Genomic DNA, 21,307 nt, shown 5'->3' on the forward strand with positions numbered 1-21,307 from the left:
CCACCCGGCAGCAGCCCCAGAGCTCTCCCTCAGGACCAGCAAGGGCAGCTCTCTGAGCTCAGAGGGGTCCTGGTACGACTCTCCGTGGGGCAACGCAGCTGACCTCGCAGACAACGTCTTCACCTGCAGCCAGAACGTGGACAACAGCAGCGGCTACACCACTTACTCCTCCACACGCACCGAGGAGACCGGCTGTGGTTACAACAGCAGTGGCTACAACACCTTCTCATCAGCCCGCACTGAGGACATCTCCCCTAGGTTTAACACCAACCTCCTATTCCAGACTGTGGACAGCAGCAGTCAGTATACAAACAGAGGGTACAACAGCAACGGGTACAACACCTGCTCGTCAGGCCGCACTGAGGACAGCGGCATCGGGGACTCGGTGATTCTACACCCGGACCAGAGGGAGTTTAGCCTCAACTCAACTCTCGTGTCCCTGCCTGACCTCTACACCAACTCCAGCGGTGCTTCCACATTCCCCACGGGCCAGTTTCAGGACGTACCTCAGCACCGGTCATCGCTGGCCTCAGTGCTGGACGCCGTCATCCAGGAGGAGAGTTCAGACGACCAGCGGTACTCCTCTCACACACTGCCCTGCCGCAAGGCCGAGCCCGTCGCCTCCGGCAACAATAGGAAGGACTCGCTTAAGAGCCGCATCAGGCGCCTCAGTGATTGGACTGGAAGTCTGAGCAGGAAGAAGAGAAGGCTACAGGTGAGGGGTAGGGGGGGTGAATAAGAGGGAAAGGGGGGGGTGGCAGGACTGGGTATGGAGATTCTGTGTCCACAGTTATCTGTTTTGAGTAGTTTTTTTGGTAATCTGATTGTTCAGTCTGCTGGCACTGTGGATCCAATGATAGCCTCAGATGAAGCAGAACACTGTAATGTCACATGGACGACTCGATCATCATTCTATTGCTTTTGAATGGAACAGTGGAGCCATTGAGATATTCGTGAAAAGAGAAGTATTTTTTTTTAAAAACAACAACAAAATCAACTAATTTAGGTTACCGTTACACTATTGTGAAAGGTGAAATGAGGCAACGGTATGCTCTGGACAACAATGGCTGAGTATAGAAGTCCTGGTCTGCACTCAAGAAAGAGTTATTGTTTTTTGTAGTAATAGTGTTTTTGATTTAGGGATGAGTAAACAAACCTTTCGGTGTTCCTCAGTATCGTCAGCATTTTCTCTAAAGGAGGATTAGATTAGTCGTACCCCTCAGCAGTTTTGGAATCGTACATCATTTGGACAGAAATCATGTTACGTAACATAGCGAATGAGCTGCTGTTTTTGTGTAGTTTTTGTAGTTTTAATATTTATGTCGGAATGATTCTAAAGATTAATGTGCTCTGTTGAGAGGGGAGTTCTTCTCCCTCTCGCTTTGTTCTTGGAGAAAAGTGCATTAATCCAGATGTACAAGCCAGATGTAGCCTGTTCTGACAAAGCCCTCAGTACTGCTTAGGCAGAGAGAACTGGTGGTTCCATTTGTTGTGACAGTGGACGAGAGGAGGGGGGGATCAAGTCATGACAGTGTCATATGATATGACCCCAATGCTTTTGGCGTATAATGTGTTGGCTGTAGCCTGTATGTGCAGGGTGTGAAAGAGGAGCCCTCTAACTCATAAGAGGAAGTGTTTATTGATAGCCCAATTAAGGGATTACAGTCAGCATGCTACTTAATCAGTGACATTCGAAGGTGTTTTGTTTTGCCCCTGGCCCCCGCATAAGGGATGTGAATGAATAGATGTTCTGTAACAGCTCTAGATTGGTCTACAGAATATCAATGCCTTCTTCACCTGAACCAGGGTCATTTAGGGTTTCAATAACCAGGTTATTGTACAGTAGTGAGTGACTGATGGTTGCAGAATGGCGTTATTTCTGGTCCAGGAAATTGTAGTTAAGCAATGGATTGATTGATTGATTGAAAACTTTATTAGAAGATTTGCAGAAGTAGGTACATGAAAGTACATATTACATACAAGGTCAACTAACAGGATAAAAACCCAAGAAAGCCACTGGCTTATTTCAATTGGGGTCCTTGATTCCTTGATGGATAACAATATTCCTCTTGTACTATCTCTGATATTGTAAGTTTCTCTTTCACTCAAAGGGCTAGCTATGCATTCATGTCTGCTTCCTTCAACCAACCCACTTCCTCTCTCTCCTCAGGAACCCTGCGGTAGCGAGGCCAATGAGAGCTTCAGCAGTGGAGTGGACCAGTCTGGGTCAGCTGACCCTGGCTTCCAGGTGACTGGTCATCTGTGGAACCCACTCCACACCCAGGCCCAGCAGGGCCAGCAGAGCCACAGCGACGCCCTCAGGCAGAACATCTACGAGAACTTCATGCAGGAGCTCGAGACGGGCTGCAGCGGGCCTGAGCAGCCCGAGACCTCGGAGGGGGAGGGGGAGGACGGGGGTGAGGGCGAGGGCGAGGGCGAGGGGGAGCAGGGGGAGAGCAGCAGCGGCTCTCTGGGCTCTCTGGAGCAGCTGGACCTGTTGTTTGAGAAGGAGCAAGGTATGGTGAGACGGGCAGGCTGGCTCTCCTTCAAACCCCTCCTCACCCTGCACAAGGACAGGAAGCTGGAGCTGGTAGCCCGACGCAAGTGGAGGCAGTACTGGGTCACACTCAAAGGTGGGTCTCCCCTTGTTACGTCCACATGTGTCCCTGCACTCACTGAAAGTCTGTGCTGTGCTGTGCTGTGCTGTGCTGTGCTGTGCTGTGCTGTGCTGTGCTGTAACAAATATGGATTGGTTTTTGCCGTCTCACATGGTATGAATGCTGTGTCTGAAGCCTGCTCTACTCCTGGTGCAGGTTGTACCCTCATGTTCTATGAGACCTATGGGAAGAGCAGCCCTGAGCAAGAGCTGTCCCCACGCTACGCCCTGTTGGCAGAGGACAGCATCGTACAGGCCGTCCCAGAGCACCCCAAGAAGGAGAATGTCTTCTGTCTGAGCAACGCCTATGGAGAAGTCTATCTGTTTCAGGTCAGTTCTGACTGCTGCCTGCATTCATCAGTTGGGTCTGTGGAATGGAGGTCCTGATTTTAACATGGCTGTTTTTAATATTATCTCTAATTCAGAGTACTCCACATTGTTTAAGATGTGAGCTTGTTGCTTACCAGAGTGTTTATATGAAGGGTTTATGATTCTGCTGTATTTTCTTCCCCATGGCTCCATGGTGATGATAGTCTTGTGGTTTTAACTCTCCGGTCTGTAGGGAGGGTTATATTGCAGCACCTCCTCCTTCGTTCTCTCTAACTCATGCTATGGGCTCGACCACAAGTATGAAGTGAGCTGGGTTGCTTTTTAGGATTGGTGTGCTGCTGTTCTGGTTGGTAATTACTATGTTTGATGTTGGTTATATCCTGTCTATGATATAGCCAGCTTTAGAGCTGTATTGTTTCACATTCTATAGTTGGGTGAAGTCGCAGGTTGTTGTGAACAAAACGTTTCTATTGGCTGGTTTGAGTGACCTACTGTATGCATTTGCTCTGTTTGTTAGTGGTAGGGTAGTTGACCCCTTTCTTCCATCTTATAAAGTGGAAAGTATTGTCTTTTTTAATGTTCTTCACACCAGTTTAAAAGCATGAAAGCACCTTTTTTATTCCTAGATTAACCTTCTTTTGATTCAGTTATGGAGTGTTAACCAGACACACAAATCACACTGTGGGCCTATCTACCAAACATCTCCATGGCAACAACAGGGAGTCTTGGCTTGTTGCTCTTGGGAGAAGGGAAGTGAATGAATGTTGCCAAGGGGCTTTTGTCTGGCACTTAAGGATCCCTGTCTGGCAGGGAAGAAAGTTCTGGAAATGAGAGCCCTGTTACCGCCGCGCCCCTGGCACTGAATCACCTCAGCCCCATTCCTTCCCCGGCTCTCTCTCACCACAGGCTGCGAACCTCACGGACCTGGAGAACTGGGTGACGGCCATCCATTCCGCCAGCGCTTCTCTGCTGGCCAAGCGGCAGGGGAAGGAGGACACGGTGCGCCTGCTCCGCAGCCAGACCCGCTCCCTGCTGCAGAAGGTCGACATGGACGGCAAGATGAAGAAGATGGCCGAACTGCAGCTGTCCGTCGTCAGCGACCAGAGGAACAGGAAGGCCATTGAGAGCCAGGTGAGAAGAGAGAGTTTCAGAAGGGTTTAGAGGGGGGGGGGGGGGGGGGTTGTTGAGATCAAGGGCCACAGAGTCGGACTGCGCTATTCAAGCAAGCAGTTAGTTCAATTGGGCAATTAGGTAATTAGTGTCTCAGCTGAAATGGAAACCAAACCATTTGAGATTTAATGAACCAGAGATATATATATACCTGCATGACACTTTGTTGTTTCTGTCCATATTGCCTCTGCAAGTTATAATCTCCGTGTAATGGCAAAAATCAGTATGTAATGCGATCCTTCTGGAACATTGAGACTTGTTCCTGGAGAAAAAGTGCATTACAGCTTCGATATGTTGAGCCGAGCTTAGATGTGTTGGCAACATCATTTGTTGAAAATTGGGTTAGACGCATCCAGATTCAACATCACATGCAGAGTTTTAATTTGTACTCCAGATGTTTTCGTTCTAATGGGCTATTACCGGCGACACTCTATCCACTCTGCATTGAGTGCCGTTGTAACTGGAAAGCCAGATGAGGTTATTGCGTAATACACCAAATGCTGATGTGTTGACAGCAATGATTCACCTTGAAACCCCCTTTATCACCAGCTGCCCCCCCCCCCCCCCCCCCTGCCACTGAGTAAACAAGAGAGGGTTTCCCGTTAACAGCATTACTGGTAGTTAGAGCCCCTTTCTTCTTAATGACAGGCCAGGGGATGGGTCATGCCCAGTTTGGGGGGAATTAGGGCATCAAACCCCAGTGCCTGAGCTCTACTGCAGCTGGTCTCATCTCGAGGCCCCCCCGCTCACTTTGATGTCCATCTCTCTGTGAAAGTGATACTAGCTCTGCCATTTGAATTCAACTTCTTAGGCCTCATCTCAAGATTGGACCTTAATCTCACCAATGTACAATCAGTTACACATTTTCCCCTCAGTGAAGGGGAGGGAGAGAGAGAGAGAGAAGAGAGGTGGAACGAGAGAGATGGATAGACAGAGAGATTCCTTTCGTTCCTCACCACTTTGCTGTGTTAAATAAGGGTGATTAGATGTGGTCCTGTGGCAAAGCTCCAGGAGAGTGGCTCATCTTTCCATTAGGAAGGGGTTTCATTATAGAGGGGGAGACGCCATTCTACTTCGCTGAGGTATGACGCTGTGTGTGTGTCTGTGCGTCTTATGTCCACAGATCCAGCAGTGGGAGCAGAACCTGGAGAAGTTTAACATGGACCTGTTCCGCATGCGCTGCTACCTGGCCAGCCTGCAGGGTAGTGAGCTGCCCAACCCCAAGAGTCTCCTGGCCGTGGCCAGCCGACCCTCCAAGATTACCCTGAGCCGCCTGGGGATCTTCTCGGTGTCCTCCTTCCATGCCCTGGTGAGAGTCCTGCTCCTCATATGGACACTTATGACTGTTGATATAGCTTGACATTTTTTTTACGGGTGAATTTGTGAAATCTCAAAAAGGCCCCCAAAAAAAACAATCACTTTATCTGATCTCAGATCTGCACCCGTGACGAGGGAACGTTGCGTAGGCGTTCGCTTTCCCGAGGAGGGCGGAACAAGAGGGGTCTCTTCTCCTCTCTGAAGGGTCTGGACAGCCTTACCAAACGCAGCAAGGAGAAGAGGCAGTCTGTGTCTCAGGTACTGTACTGTCGTTTGACATCCTCCCTTACTGGCTCCACAGAGATCATGATGACAAAATCAGGGGTCTCATCATTCTGTGACCTGCCTCACTCTCCAACACCATGTGAATGCCGCGGGTGAAGAATAGCTCATTGAGGAGTAGGATGAAGTTCTTGCTATAGGGGCTCCGTGGATTAACGTCCAAAGTATTTATTAGGTGGGCTTAACCTATCAGCTGAGAAGGATCTCTGTGGGTTCCCCCCAGGCCGTGGCGCCCCATTTGCCTCTCTCCTTTTTTTTATTATCACCTGTATAAACAATCTTTTACAAGGGACCTCTTGGCTCCCGATCCGACGGCACGTTTCTGTAGCCCTTCTGTTTTGAACAGAGCGGCCGTTTGATAAATCAATCTGAGGAGCCGGTTCCAGGAATGTGCTGTTTTCACTCCTCATGGGCCACGGCCCATAAATTACCCAGACTTGGTAGAACTTGCAACATTTCAAGCAGAAGGTGGGTGGGGGGGGGGGGGTAGCTAATCTATTTTTTGGTTTGGGAACATTCCAAAACAGAGGCGTTGAGTGAAGGAAGTATTTGGTTCTCTCATCAGGGCAGTAGCAACCTGCTGAAATACTCATCATTCACTGAAGACAGCCTCCAACATCCCCTCCCCTTCCCATGCTTGATAAATGCCCCTCTGAGAGTGGTTTATTTTTGGATGTTGAGAGTTTGTTATCCCTCCAACTGTATTGAAGGGTAAATCTCACATGACCATCGTTGTTTAGTTTTGCCCAATGTGATGATAGGATAGGTATGGTAACATGTGCCCTGCCCAACACGTGCTCTGTTAACACTCTGAAAGATGTGTCTCACATATAGACACACTTGGCCTGCTTAGTGTGTCCATATGTATTTAAGCAATATCACACGAGAGGGAGTGTGTTATACTGAATATCAGCACGGCTGTGATTCGGTCGTAGGTACGAGGCCGCAGGCGGAGTACCGACAGTTCTACAGCGCCATTTATTAGTTAACAGTAATACACAACAACAGATTAGGATTTGTTTGTTTATTTAATAATTTATTTTGGCTCCGCCAACAAAAAATAGTTCTGCAACTGAACTTCAACTGTACTGTTGCCTAGTAACCCGAACACAAACATCCGCAGGCTAGCTACTTTGTATTAACGGTCATTTAATAGAAAACCTGTGCGGCGGAGTGATACATATAGTTAAAAGTCCCAGTGCTGTTATACTGTGTATCGGCACTCATGGAATGCCTCTTGTCCAATCAAATGACTTGGTCGGAACTAACTGTTGTATTTAACCATTATTAATCCAGGTTAGACTCAAATCCAAGAAAAGAAAGACCTAGTTCAAGACAGCAGCAGGGGAGATGTTTCAGACAAATCTCAAATGTAGACACACAAACATTACAAGCAAATCACATATGCTGGTCAGACAGACACAGTGGTAATGCCCAGGGGTGTCAGGGCTATCTAAACATGTTTTTTGAATGCACAGGTGTAACACACCGGTCTATTGATTACACTGACTTATACAGGTCAAACAGTGTCACAAAGCCATAGGCCATCCATAGGTTCCCTCCTTACTCGTGGCAGAGAGTGAGATTTCACAGCAGTCGAGGTCTTTGTTATGCGTCTGAGTAAGCAAAAGCATCATCTACCAGAGAAGGCACTCAATGGAACCGAGATTGAACAGGCATTACTAGAAGCCATATGTGGTTAATTGTTGCAAGCTGCAGTGCGCCAGTGGGGATAAACAGATGGTTTGTGTAAACCGCACCGTCCACTAAATGTCCTATAGCCCCACATTTACCATAGGGACTCATTCTGCGCCATTCTTCTCTGCCAGCCATTTGCTTCTTTTTTTATTTGGAGGGTGGGGAGTTGGGGAGTCACTTTTAAGAGCTTGTAAGAGAGCTGTGATATGTAGAGGTGGTGATGAGTCAGCCATTGTCAGGACCCTCAACCCTACCCCCCCCCCCACCCCTGCCCAATTTGAGAAATAAAGGACAAATGTAGATGTTACATGACTAGATAAAAAAAAAAATCTGTCGCATGAGCATTTTGAAACTGAAACTGAAACTGTACCCTATAATAGCTTTGATAGGCTGTTGGCATTTGGATGGCACCTTAGCTCTGTGGTGGTCCTGTCACTGGTGGTGGTCTGAGGTAGTAGTGGTAGCTCATAGGGCAGACTGGCATGCCGAGTGAGGGGAGACAGTCTCCGTCCCCGCCAGGCTGATTACGGCTTGTTCCATCTGTCTGACTCCCAGAGTTGTAATTTCAGCATCACCAAACCCCTTATTTCTCCCATGAATCCTCCGGGCTAATTTTGGTTTCAAATCTTGGATCTGAATAGTATCAAAGCCTTTGCCGTAGACATGTAGTTTTTAATTAAATGTAAATAAAGACACAGGCTCTTATTTTTAGTAAAACATTTTTTTTATATTTTATATATCGTTTTTGGGTGAATTTTATCTTGAGTCACTCTCTGAATCTGTGTTTCGCTTTTTCCATGTTGCAGATTTTCGAAAGTCAAAGTGTTCGAATCCCTGGCCAGGTCCCCAACATGTGCAGCTCCGAGGTACAGTTGCCCGTTGTGTGTCTTTTTCAGTAACCGCAGGAAGGATGTGAAGTCATAATCTTGTTCTACTTAATTGCTGCCGATGATGTTCTATTTTTAGGTCATAAAATGAAATGGTGGAAAATGAAATGTTCTTCAAACTTTTCTCACTTGTTGGAGAGAAAGTGTCCTAAGTCTATGCCCCCTACAGTATGTTTGCTCAGTTAAGAGCCAGTTGCTGGTACTGGGAGTATTGTTATCGATCAGTTTCTCAGACTCACTAATCCTCCTATGGGGAGAGTGGGGGATAGCGGGGGGGCTTCTATTCACCCAGGGTCAAGCCTAGCACAGCTGTCACAACAGCCTGCTGATCTGTTGACACTGCTTCAGTGCAAACAGCCAGGCGTATGGCAGGCAAGGAGCCTTCCGAGGGACAGGAGAGAAAGGGGGGAGAGAGAGAGGGAGAGTTTGACCGACAGAGGGCCTTTATTCTCCCAAAATTCCATTGTCCTCGAGTATTAATCCCTCTGTACTGGCAGAGAATGACTCCCCCCTCTCCCCCCCCCCCCCCCCCCCCCCGCTTCCTCCCCCTCCCTCCCAGACCTGTTGCTGTGTGCATTCAGTGGCTTTTGGCTTTAGTTCAACAGACACACACACAACAGCTGTGAGGGACATGGAAGAAGTGATTTAATATGAGATAAATTGTTATATATGTTTATATGTTATTTATATTTATTTATTTTATATATATTTTTATTGAACAATAGACATTCGGAAGTCAATGTGTTATTTATATTTATAGCTGAAATGAATTATGTCTATCTGGAGTGTATAGTATCAATATTTAATGCTGAAATGCAATGGGGTAGAAGAAGTCGCAGAATAGAGTAATTTTTACTGAGAGATCTTAAATGTTTGGTTGAATTATTTAGTAACCGACAACATAAGAACATAAAATCCTCAGCTGTGACAGTTATTCAACACATTATCCCTCTTTTTTTCTCTTTGTCTTTATCTGACCATAACAGAGATTGGACAGGCTCCCCAAAATGCTGTTAATAGCGCCATCTGAAGGCAATACGTGGAACAGCACTTTGGAAACTCAAGTGAATATGCCTGACAACCAAGCTGTTATTGTCTCCATAAAACCGGATTTCTTTGTATCAGATGTGCTATCTTTGGACTGTAAGGTAAACATACTGCAATTCCTCATTACTAATACATCTCAACACTGCTGTTCGTGATCTTAGAATTATAAGGTTCTATCTCAGTTTACGGTAGTTCAGAGATATTGAGCGTCAAAGTTTTTACATTCCATTATGTTTTGTGAGATGGAACCTTTGTATTTTATTAATTACTAACTAAAAAATGTAAACATTTTAAAAAATAACACCACACGGGCATTAATAAACACCTAATGGATCAGATTATGTAAAAACCTAAATGTTGACAAAAATGGAGATAGAACCTTATAATTCTAACGTCACGTGTTGCTGTACTGGCTGTTAACTGAGGAGACTAAATTACTGGGAAGGCTTGCTGTAGGGTATAGCTACTAGTTTAATTTCTATACATTCTTTCATAATTAATGCATTTCCTCCATAAGAAGAGCTCATTCACTGCATTCTTCGGGCTGAGAGGAACCATGAATATTAGTATTATTAATATATCTTCTTGTGTCTTGCTTTAGGAGAGACAGTTGGACCAGAGTCAGCACTGCCTGCATGTGAGGAGCAGTCATGTGGGCCAGGATACAGAGAGCAGCACCCCAGCGCCCACAGACCCTGTCAGTGACTTGGTGAGGCCCCCCCCAACATCGCTTACAGGACTCAGTCACTGAGGCAATAATTCGTTCAGTCACTCACTGTGTTAGGTTCATGCTGCGTCAACCTTTTTGCATTCATATCAAACGTCAAAGTCATCCATTATTTCCCATCTCTTTAGCAAGTAGATTGAGGTGTATGTGGTGAATGTCCCTTCACTCTTCAATATGCTTCTACTAAACAGGTTTATGAAGAGTTGGAAGTCTTCCCCCTCAATGAGTTCACCATACAATTATCCCGCCCTGATACAGCAGTAGATTTTGGTGAGTCCAAAATGAACATGCGCCTGTGTCTGTTTATTGTAATGTCATGTGTATACCCTGCTTTGACCTCTGACCTCTCCTCTCTCTAGGTTTTGCAGTCACAGGTCATGTCGATGGGGCCAGGAAAAGCCATGTCTTTGTGAGTGAGGTCAGCCCTGAGGGACTGGCCTTTACTGAAGGTATGTCTTTCCAGTTTAGTAAAAATCGATTTTCAATTCTGTGTGTGTGATTGTATGTTCATAATCTATGTTTAGAGGTAGCTAGCTAACATTACATTGATCATACTCGTAAGACTTTTCACTTTTCAAAAAATTACAGTTGGCGTTGCTTGTTCGCTGCTTCTCCGCCCGAAATCTAGATATACTTGCAGTATACAGAGTAGATTGTCCTACAAAGACACTTAGATTTAGATTTAGTAATCTAAAAATTAATCAGACCCTATACTTTCTTTTATTTTTCCTGTTTCTTTTTATTTTACTACTCGACCTTTTCAGTTTGTAAAGCGTCTTTGAGTGTCTAGAAAAGTGCTATATAAGTCTAATGTATTATTATTATTATTATTCATTCTCAATTTTCTATTCACATTCAGAGTACATAACAGAAAACTAAAGAGATAGAACAAGATATGATTTATTCAAGCAAACCCAGTGCCAAACATCCCAGTGGCTGTGTCGACTGATCTCCTGTCCTTCCTGCAGGGCTGAGAGCAGGGGATGAGATCCTGGTTCTGAACGGGACCAGTGTGTCCACGCTGGACCTGGGCCTGATGCAGATGTTCTTCAGCCATCAGACGCTCCACCTGCTGATCAGACGAGAGGACGCCGTCTCTGACGACCACAGCTCCGTCTGGCCAGACTGTGACGTCAGCTACCCCTGTCAACCAGCACCACCACCCCCCAGCCAGCTCACCCCTTGGACCGCAGGTAAATATCAACCGTATCTTAATACAGATACTACCATCTATCCACAAACAGCTGTAGTGTTTCACCATTCTTTGGATTAAGCTACTTATAACCTCTGTTTACATTTCGGTTCACTGGTAGGTATTCATTGTTGTCTGGCAGATACAGGTTTTATTTCTGCCAATAGAGGGCCTCAGAGAGCAGTGTCCTTCAGCCTTTGTATTGTGTTTGTGCAGAGGCAGTGTGTGGGCAGCATGCTGGGGGAAATGTCATTCTGGCCTGGCTGCAGACGCTGCACCATGCTGCTCTAATTAGGAGAACTTGATGGCAACTGGCATGTTTCACTGTACAGAGTGACACAATCACTGTCTAAATGGCACCCTGGTGGATATCGTTATAACACCACGGGAGGGCAATCAAGGATTCTACAGATATTATTCAATTATTAACATGAGTATCTGACATAATTATGTCGTTGACAAATACTGTGTGTCCACAGTAGTGCAAATGTTAGAAGTAGAACAGAATTGTAGAAACACATTGTTATTCCTGCTGGCATAATACCAAGTATCCAAGCTCTGTAAAAACAACTTCTCCTGCCTGCTGGGCTTTTAGTGAAGCTAGATCAATGCTCGTTGACACCAGTCAGGTCCACTTAACCGCCTAGTAGAGAGGCCCTACCCCTGGGGACAGCAATAAACCTACATCTAGTGCTTTAACCTACACTTCTGTCTTCTTATTGAACGTCCTGCCTCCTTTAGTTCAGTCCTTGTCTTTAATAATTCCGGTCCTTGCTGCTTTTCTCAGATATACCACTGGCCCAGGAGGACATTTCTGAGAAATGTGTCGAACCTGCCTTCGATGAGGCGTCACTGCTGCCACGGTCCACGGAGGGAGCGGAGCCACTCGGACGGGTGAGATGGGGTGTGATAATGGGAGAGCGTTGACACTTAATCAGCCATGAGGGGTCAGGGCCCCTGTGAGTAAAAAAAAAAGTGTTATATCTTTGCACTCGATCAAATTTCAGGACCCTCCTTTCATGAGTTTTCCTAGATATGTGCGTTCTACCACCTAGTATCCTTACATTTTCAAAATCACATCAGGATAAGCTAATATAAAGCTATTTTGCAGTTTTTCTGTGTAGGAAGCAGGCTAATTTACCGTACAAGAGGCCAACTAGTGGTCGTTGTGTGTAAATAGCAGATTTACATTCTAAGGCATCCGAGGCAGCTCTTTTAGTAGGTAAAAAGGCACGGCTGTTCTAGTGTTAAGAGTAGTGGATGGTGTAGTCTTTGATCGCTGGCCTGGTGTTGGTGATGAGGATTACCTTGGGATCAGGTCACCTGCTTAGTGAGATACATAGGAGAGTTGGTCCTGATCAGCTGCCTGCGTCTTGGCCAGCTAAAAACAGTGCCATCACTCAGAACCAGTACTATTGGTTTTAAATGTACGGGACTGGACGACTGTGGACTTAGAGAACGGGCCTGGGGATGTCGACTTAGCCACACCGCAGCAGCGAAACTGCCTTGGATTTGAAGACTGTTCAAGCTCTGTCAGCAGGTCATGACCCTGAGTAGACTACTAATCCAGGCTTACTCCTTAAGTGTGTGTGACAGAGAGACAAGGAGAGACAGGGAAAACACAAGGATTATAATGGCGACCTGGGGAGGTACTGGCAGGTACATAGGGTGTATAGGGTGTTGTTTCTGTCAAGGTCCACCAACAGCCAGAGTTTCACCCCAGGAGAAGCGTCCCGGTCTCGGTCCATGAGGGCTATGTGCTGGGTGCTTTCACTGGAGGAGGTGGGGGAACTTTTCCCTGGCTTCACCTTGCCGTCCCTCAGGCAGTCCTTAAAGGACAGGCTGGCTCGACTGTTGGATGATGTGGCCTCCTACATGGCCTGTGAGCCGGCAACCGACGGAGTCCTTCTGCTGGTAACACATTCGCTGTGCTCTGTTGTGTCTGAGCTGGTCTCCTAGCATTGGTTCTGTTGCGTCGATGCGTTGGTCGAGTTGTGTTGTATTGCTTTGATGTTAACGCCTTCAGTATAATGTAGAGCAATGAATGTAGTTATTATAGTTGTTGTCTTACCGCAGAGAGAGGTATAATTTATACAGTAAGCTACCAGTATGTACTCACTCCTCTGAGACACATAGAGCAAAGTGTAACAGGAAATAATAAGCTCATAAATGTTCATGCTTATGAGAGAATTATTTTTCACCTTTTCTGTCACCCTTGCTTCTGTTTCTGGGATATTAAAAGGTTGATAGCTGTGCAGGACATTAGCTAACTAACTTCAGCAATGTATCCATTTGTCAGCACTTTATTACAGCCTGGCAGGGCAAATTATGATGACAAATGGGCAAAGCCCTCGCTGGAGAACCTTCCTGTTATATCTGTCCCACTGAGGATTGTCTGTGTGTGCACTGCTGATAATGCTGCATTTGGCAAATCTGCACGCTCAAGACATTTCAGAGTGTGAGAGTGGGGTCTCAATGTGGATGAGCAGAATTATGTTTGGTGAAGTCCCTGCTCAGAAACTAGAGCCTAGACTCTATATTATTGTTAGCGACCAAACTACTAGCTGCTCTCTTTCATGAGGTTTGCTAACGTTGCTCATCTCAGACAGTTTGCTTATTTACTGTTTTTTTGTTGTTGTTTTTTTACAAATCTTTTCATTGCAAACAACAGTCAGTGGCAAGTGACAAGAAGTAATAGCAGTCTTTGTTTATTTTTATTTTTTTTATAACCCCCCCCCCCCACCCACAGGTATGCTTGGGCCACAAATAATAAAAAAATATTTAAAATTTGTTTTTTAAATAATAATAAATAACAGTAAAAAAAAAAAAAAACTTTACTGTTTAATCTTATTATCAGTGTAACTGAAATCATATGGGAATAGCATAGTCACATAATTACTGTAGGAGAACGTGGCCCATTCCCAGATTCCCAGTGGCACCCAGATAGCAGTGTTTACCAAATCTCTCTGATCCCTATTCCCTATGACCATGATCCAGCTGCTAGGGCTAGACCTGGCCCTCTGCACTCTCTGCCTCTCAAACTCCAGAGGGAGAGTTCAACCGGCGAAACCGGAGAACCAGAGAGTTCGACTGCTTAGAGAGGGTTGATGATTTAAACGGACGTAATGATTAGGAGCTTGTCAGTGTAAATTTGAGCTGAGCAGTAATCTTAACTGCTCTGGTTAAAAGTTCAGTTCAATTTGAAATGCAGAGCTAAACTGATCCCTTGCCTCTCTGTTCTGTTCCCTCAGAATGTGGAGACGGAGTGCACGCTGTACCAAACCTTCCCAGAGGGCTGTGGGGCATTGGTGGATGGCCAGAGGAACCCCTACTCCACAGAGCCCAGCCCACAGCCCCAGAGGCCCTGCCCCAGACACATGTCCATCTCCGAGAGACTGTGCAAGGTCATCCAGGAGCTCGTTGACACAGAGAAGTCCTACGTAAAGGTAGGCTTTCTCATGCTTACTCATGCTGCCTCTTTGTGTGAGAAGAAGTTCTGAGAACTGAAAAATCATGTCTGGGAGATTCATAATTAATGAGTAATGTGCTTAAGGAAAATAAGTGGATATGCAAATGAATGGTCTCTTAGTGACTGTTTGCTGACGGTCTGTTAAATGCCTGTTTACCTTCTGCTGCTCTAGCAGTCAAATGTGTAGATGAGGAGTGATGATTTCTCAGTCTGATGGGGATGATGTTTTAGTCTGATGGCGATGAGGTCACAGTCTGATGATGTCCCCTCCCCCTCTCTCTGTCACTCAGGATCTGGGCTGTTTGTTTGACATCTACCTGACGCCCCTACAGAGTGAAACGTTCCTTAGCCATGACGAGGTACAGTATGGAAGGGGGCTATAGAGCTTGTAACACCACAGAGAGTGATTAATTAAGCAATATCACACAAGAGGGAGTGCTGTTATACTGAGTATCAGCACGGCTGTGATTCGGTCATAGGTACGAGGCCGCAGGCCTAGTTAACAGTAATAAGTGACAACAGATTATGATTTGTTTGTTTATTTAATCATTTATTTTGGCTCCGTCAACAAAAAATAGTTCCGCAACTGGACTGTTGCCTAGTAACCTGAACACAAACATCTGCAGGCTAGCCACTTTGTATTAACGGTCATTTCGGAGTGATACATATAGTTAAAAGTCCCAGTGCTGTTATACTGTATATCAGCACTCATGGAATGCCTCTTGTCCAAACAAATTACTTAGTCGGAACTAACTGTTGTATAAGAGTAGATATCTGCTAACATACAGTATGTAGTAACATAAACAGCATTCTGTGCTTCTGTATAATAACTTGTTACGGTTTGTCTCTTCATATCTTTCCACTGAGTTGCTACTGACAGTGATGTTCTTCCCTGCCTCCACCAGATGGAGTCCCTCTTTGGCAGTTTGCCTGAGATGCTGGACTTCCAGAGAGTGTTCCTCCACACCCTGGAGGAGCGCATTGCTTCGTCCCCCAACTTCAGCTCCCTCGAGACCCCCGAGCAGTTCAAGGTACAACCACCAGGGGGCTGGAGCTCTCACGTACTTGTCTTCCTCATCAGGATAGCCATTATGCCTGCCACCAAACATTTAACCTACAGTGTTGCAGAGTGTAACTGTGAATTCTCTCTCCCGTTCTGTATCCAGACACTTCTTTTCTCATTGGGCGGGTCCTTCCTGTACTACGCCGACCACTTCAAGCTTTACAGCGGTTTCTGTGCCAATCACATCAAGGTCCAGAAAGTTCTGGAACGAGGTAAAGACTGTTCCTTCTTGTAGAGTAAATGTGAACATCCCAATTACAGTACTCCATTATTCTCTAAAGGTTGTTATAAGCGGGACATGTCATTTTAAATGTCAGATCAAGTGCAGTTATCAAAGCTTTATGCTGCAACGGCAAGGCCCTCATTATTTCCCTTCAACAGCTAAGACTGACCAGGCGTTCAAGGAGTTCTTGGGGGCGAAGAACCCCACCAAGCAGCACTCATCAACTCTAGAGTCCTACCTCATTAAGCCAGTCCAGAGAGTGCTCAAATACCCCCTGCTGCTCAAAGAACTGGTGTCTTTGACTGACTCGGAGAGTGAGGAGCATAGCCATCTAACAGGTATCACACACTGGTGCTATACACACACACATACACACACACACACACACACACACACTCACACTCACACTCACACTCACACGCACACGCACACGCACACGCACACGCACACGCACACACACACACACACACACTCTCTCTCTCACACAAACACACACACACACACACACTCTCACAATTTTTGCAATATAGCTAATATATATATATATTAGTATAGTAGTTCTGGCAGACTTGCTGGGTGTGAACTATATTGACATTGTCCTGTAACACTGTAACACTCGTCTGTTTCTCAATATCAGAGGCCCTGAGGGCCATGGAGAGGGTAGCCAGCCACATCAACGAGATGCAGAAGATCTACGAAGACTACGGCACAGTGTTTGACCAGCTAGTAGCCGAGCAGAGGGGCCCTGAGAAGGAGGTACAACCATCACACACTTCACGGATTTTGGGGGGGATTTGTAACATTTTAGAGTGAAGCCCTTCAGGTTCAACCCACTGGACTAACTTTCCCTCTCCCTCCCTAGGTGACAGAGATCTCCATGGGAGAGTTCCTCATCCACGCCTCTCTGGTGTGGCTCAACCCGCTACCTTCATTAGGCCGCATGAGGAAGGATCCTGAGCTGACGCTGTTTGGTGAGTGGGTATTTGAGAAGAAGAGCTTAACACTACAACAGCCGTGCCTATTTTACCTACTAGTAGAGCCCCCTTGGGGGTCAAATAGACCCCCTTTTTAGAATGTAAATCTGTATCTCGAATGTAAAAATGTACACACAGAGATCACTAGAGGGCGCTTCTTTTTTTAGCCTGCCTACTACACAGAAAAACTGCAAAACAGCTTTATACTATCTTGAAAATGTAAGGATACTGGGTGGTAGAACGCACATATCTAGGAAAAGTCATGAAAGGAGGGTCCTGAAATTTGATCGAGTGCAAAGATGGACATTTTCTTTTTACTCACAGGCTCTTCTAGTGTTAACCGGACATAAATGTTTCTTTTGATGTAAAGTGTGCACAATTCAATGATGATGAAATATCTGATAAGAATCTACTTTTAAAATCTACCCTTCCAGTTTTCAAGAGAGCTGTGATCCTGGTTTACCGCGAGAGCATCAAGCTGAAGAAGAGGATGGTGAGTTCAGCCCCTCCAATATATGTGACAGCGGCAGGTGAAACCGGGAACAAGTCTGCAGCCGATTTAATATTCAGACTTTTATTCAGAGAAATGTAAATACATTTCAGCGTTGTTGAAAATAAATGACACACCCAGCTAACAATGTAAAGTAGTGTTATAGTCAGGGGTGCACATAACTTTTTGGGGCCAGTGCTCAGAGGAGCACCTAGGGATGCTGCTTGGTGCTCCCCGAGCTCGCGAGTCACGACCCGTCCCACAGGATGGATGAAAAAGGGATACATGGATAACTTATATTAATTCATTAATTTTTATTAATATAATAATTAATATTAGCAATTAATATTAGCAAAACGACATTTATTCATAAATAAAGATGAACGAACAAATGATTGTGTGCAAAACAAAATAAACAAATGCAAAATCAAATGACTGCTCTTTAAGCATGAAAGTCTGTCAGACTCCTTTAAACACAATGAAATCAACTGACATCTCTTTAAGCACTAACTGAATGTCTGTTCTTTAAACACACTGAAATAAACGGACATCTCTTTAAGCACTGCTCTGTTCTGTAAACACTGAAATCAACTTTTCAACAAAAAGTTACAGCCTAAGCATTTATTTATGCTACAAGCTTAATCGTCATCATCACTGCTCTCTTGACTGCTGTAATTACTGTCCTCAATTTCAACCATGGTAGAGGATGTTTTTTTTGTGACCAATCTTTTTTTTTTTTTTTTTTTTGGTGCGCAAAAGCGCCATCATGCGGCTGATCTGCCGCGCAGCATGCATTTTGGCGACGCATGCGCACTGGCGCACCAGTTATGTGCACCCCTGGTTATAGTTAACTAGGTAGTAATGGGGAATACACACCGAATCCATTGCATTGCAATATTTTGGTTTGACTAGCGAGTGTGTCATTGATTTTCAACAACGTTGACATTTACTGACATTTTTCAGAATAAAAGTCTGAACATTTTGATTGGTTGCCGACTTGTTCCCCCTTTCACCAGCTGCCCTCACATATATGATGCTACAATACCATACATCTGATGTCACATGTTGGGTCTCTAATATATGGGTCTCTATGCTGGTGTTTCATGCAGACCACCTCACGCTCAGGAGACCTGGACCCCTTCAAGTTCCGCTGGCTCATCCCAGTGTCAGCAGTTCAGGTCCGTCTGGGGAACACAGCAGGTAAGTGACCCCTCTCCACACTCTGACTCCAGCCTGTTTGGCTACTGAATCTGCTCTGTGTTCCTCTTACTCAACTGACTACGGTATCTTCTCTCTATAAATGACAGGGACAGAGAATCCTTGTATCTGGGAGCTGGTTCATACCAAGTCCCAAGTGGAGGGGAGACCAGAGACAGTGTTCCAGCTCTGCAGCAGGTGAGAGAGGAGACCAACATTAAAAAGAGACAAATATTCACTGAATTCAATAACCACTGAATTAAGCCAGTAGAACACATGCATACAGGTAAATGTACATAGAAAGGCCTGTATGATGAGAAATGGTCTAATAATGTGCATATGTCTTTCCCCAGTGGTTTGGAGAGTAAAGCCAGTGTTGTGAAAGCTCTTCGCTCCCTCCTGAAAGACAGCACAAAGAGGCTTCTCCCTCTCCCAGCAGAGAGGGGTTTCAGGGAGCACCTGGGCTCCCTCCGTAGGAACCAACCGGTCGTGGGCAGAGGCACCTCCTGGAGGAGGAGACAACAGCACCGCATAGAGGCCCAGAGGACAGGCCAGCAGCACTCCGACGACGGCAGTGCGTCCAGCGCCCTCTACCCTGGAGACACGCACTCTGAGCCCCAGCTCCCCAGCCGCTCCAAGGGCCTCCCCAGCCTAAAGAGCAGCACGTTGGGCAAAAGGGCCAGGCTGTGCTCCCTGACCAGCGCCCTGGAAGCCCAGCTCCAGAGACTCAACTTCACAGAGGACGCAGTGGGGAGCGCAGGGTCCCAACACCACGAGCAGCTACGGCAGGGATGCAGCCTGCAGGGGACCCAGGGGGTCGGGGTTATGGACGAACCCCAGTGTGTGGACCTTAACACCCTGTTGGGGAGAGACTTCAGTGTTCAGAGCCTGACCTCCGTGGTTAGCGAAGACTGCTTTTACGACACGGTCATGGGTATCCAGAAGGCTGCCATTCCCACACTATAGGAGTGCTGAACGCTCCCTGTACTGGTCAAGCCTCTTAGCAGCTAGCTAGGTTAGAATCTTGTCACGGTGCTATGTACTAGGTGGACTTCCTCAAGTTACACTATTACAGACTATGACCCTGGTTAGCATAGTATGCTTTCACTGAAACCACCTTTACTGATCACACAATCTTATCTGTTATTGTAAAAATCTAAATGGATGCCTGTTGGACTTTCCCGTTCCTAATCATGATGCACTCTAAGCTATGAACACAGTTGCCTATATTCGATAACATTCCTTTTCCTCATTCTTTTACACTCAGTGTATTTGTAAATATTATATTATATGTACATTAATGAGTAGCTTTCTATTTTTCATTGCTCTTTGACAAAAGCAGTTGCTAGTTCAAGACTGGAATTGCTTGATTTAAAAGAATAACTTCAGCAGTATTTTTAGCGATGAATTCTATTTATATTTTGGTCTTACTTTTATTTGATTATGTATCAATTTCAATATCCTAAAGAACTACAAATAATAAGTGGCATGTTTCCTATTTAAAAAGCTCTCTTTAAGCTCTTTTATGTTTGAGGTGATTTAAGGAATCACTGAAAATACTATTGTTAAAATATTTTGTTATCTTTATTCAGACATGGCTGAACTGTAATTTATTCTTCGATATGTGTATATCCTTTTCATATGTTTGACATTGTCCAGGCAATGTAAGATAATGCAGTATTTAATAAAAAATGGTGTCTTATACAAGAGTTGTTTTGATTTGAAAGAAATGCTCTTCAGCCTCCCCTCCCCACCCGCCTTGCACATCACACACACACACACACACACACACACACACACACACACACACACACACACACACACAAACACACACACACACACACACACACACACACACACATTTTACCCAGCTTCAGCAGTAGAGAGCTCAGGGAACTCAAGCTCTGAGACTGTGTGGTTACAGACCAGCGTTAGCAAGAACTAGGAGTTACAGACGGGCATCTACGTGGCCTTGTCTCCCCTCCAGGCTTCATTGTGTGTGATTCACACAGATTTTTTTCATCTTCTCTGGTGAATGCAGCTACAGCAGCAAGAGGGGCTTTTATGCGGATTCACAACATCTCTACAATGAGTCATAATTACTGTCTCTCTCTCTCCAGGTCTTTTTGTTAGCAGGGTTTGTGGGTAAATGTAAATCAGTGTGGGTGTGGATCCCTTTGACAGCATGGTTGTTTGTCTTTATCACCAATGACAGGGAAAAGAGGGAGAAGAAGAAATAACTGAAGGGTTAGGGTTATTTGGGTCTTTTTTGGGGGTATTTTTTTCAGTTAGTGGTTGACTGATGATGGAGAAAGTCCTTGGCCAAGTGTTGGATCTATAGGATGAGACGACATCCAAAACTGCCCCCATCTTTACAGTTTTTCTCTATCGCTTTAACACTGACATCGGAACCTCAAACATAATGAGGGAAACTGGTGTATTTTATCTCACACCAATTCTTCACAATGACACACAACACATTTCTTGCTTATCACTAATTTTGCAGCTCTAAACCACACAGTTAACAAAAGACTAAATCCAATTATCTACATTTGGCACAATCTTCCTTGGTAAAGATACTTGGT

The 21,307-nt window shown here is 45.4% G+C and overlaps 1 protein-coding gene across 1 annotated transcript in view; it reads left to right on the forward strand.

The window, feature by feature from the left end:
• tiam2b (TIAM Rac1 associated GEF 2b) overlaps positions 1-20,318 on the forward strand; it is a 21,083-nt gene extending 765 nt beyond the window's left edge. The window contains exons 2-25 of the mRNA XM_080525056.1: positions 1-715; positions 2,171-2,633; positions 2,814-2,986; positions 3,893-4,117; positions 5,280-5,465; positions 5,591-5,731; positions 8,260-8,319; positions 9,327-9,488; positions 9,989-10,096; positions 10,306-10,384; positions 10,474-10,563; positions 11,083-11,307; positions 12,094-12,200; positions 14,558-14,752; positions 15,066-15,134; positions 15,681-15,806; positions 15,942-16,050; positions 16,220-16,399; positions 16,699-16,817; positions 16,924-17,032; positions 17,470-17,528; positions 18,635-18,725; positions 18,833-18,920; positions 19,076-20,318. The exon at positions 1-715 is cut by the window's left edge and continues 527 nt beyond it. Coding sequence (XP_080381182.1) covers positions 1-715; positions 2,171-2,633; positions 2,814-2,986; positions 3,893-4,117; positions 5,280-5,465; positions 5,591-5,731; positions 8,260-8,319; positions 9,327-9,488; positions 9,989-10,096; positions 10,306-10,384; positions 10,474-10,563; positions 11,083-11,307; positions 12,094-12,200; positions 14,558-14,752; positions 15,066-15,134; positions 15,681-15,806; positions 15,942-16,050; positions 16,220-16,399; positions 16,699-16,817; positions 16,924-17,032; positions 17,470-17,528; positions 18,635-18,725; positions 18,833-18,920; positions 19,076-19,688 — 4,492 coding nt within the window. The 3' untranslated portion in view covers positions 19,689-20,318. The remainder of the gene's footprint in view (positions 716-2,170; positions 2,634-2,813; positions 2,987-3,892; positions 4,118-5,279; positions 5,466-5,590; positions 5,732-8,259; positions 8,320-9,326; positions 9,489-9,988; positions 10,097-10,305; positions 10,385-10,473; positions 10,564-11,082; positions 11,308-12,093; positions 12,201-14,557; positions 14,753-15,065; positions 15,135-15,680; positions 15,807-15,941; positions 16,051-16,219; positions 16,400-16,698; positions 16,818-16,923; positions 17,033-17,469; positions 17,529-18,634; positions 18,726-18,832; positions 18,921-19,075) is intronic.
• Positions 20,319-21,307: the final 989 nt, after the last annotated feature.

The sequence above is a fragment of the Nansenia antarctica genome (genome assembly GCF_963989245.1).
Source record: "Nansenia antarctica genome assembly, chromosome: 3".
Classification (NCBI taxonomy): domain Eukaryota; kingdom Metazoa; phylum Chordata; class Actinopteri; order Argentiniformes; family Microstomatidae; genus Nansenia; species Nansenia antarctica.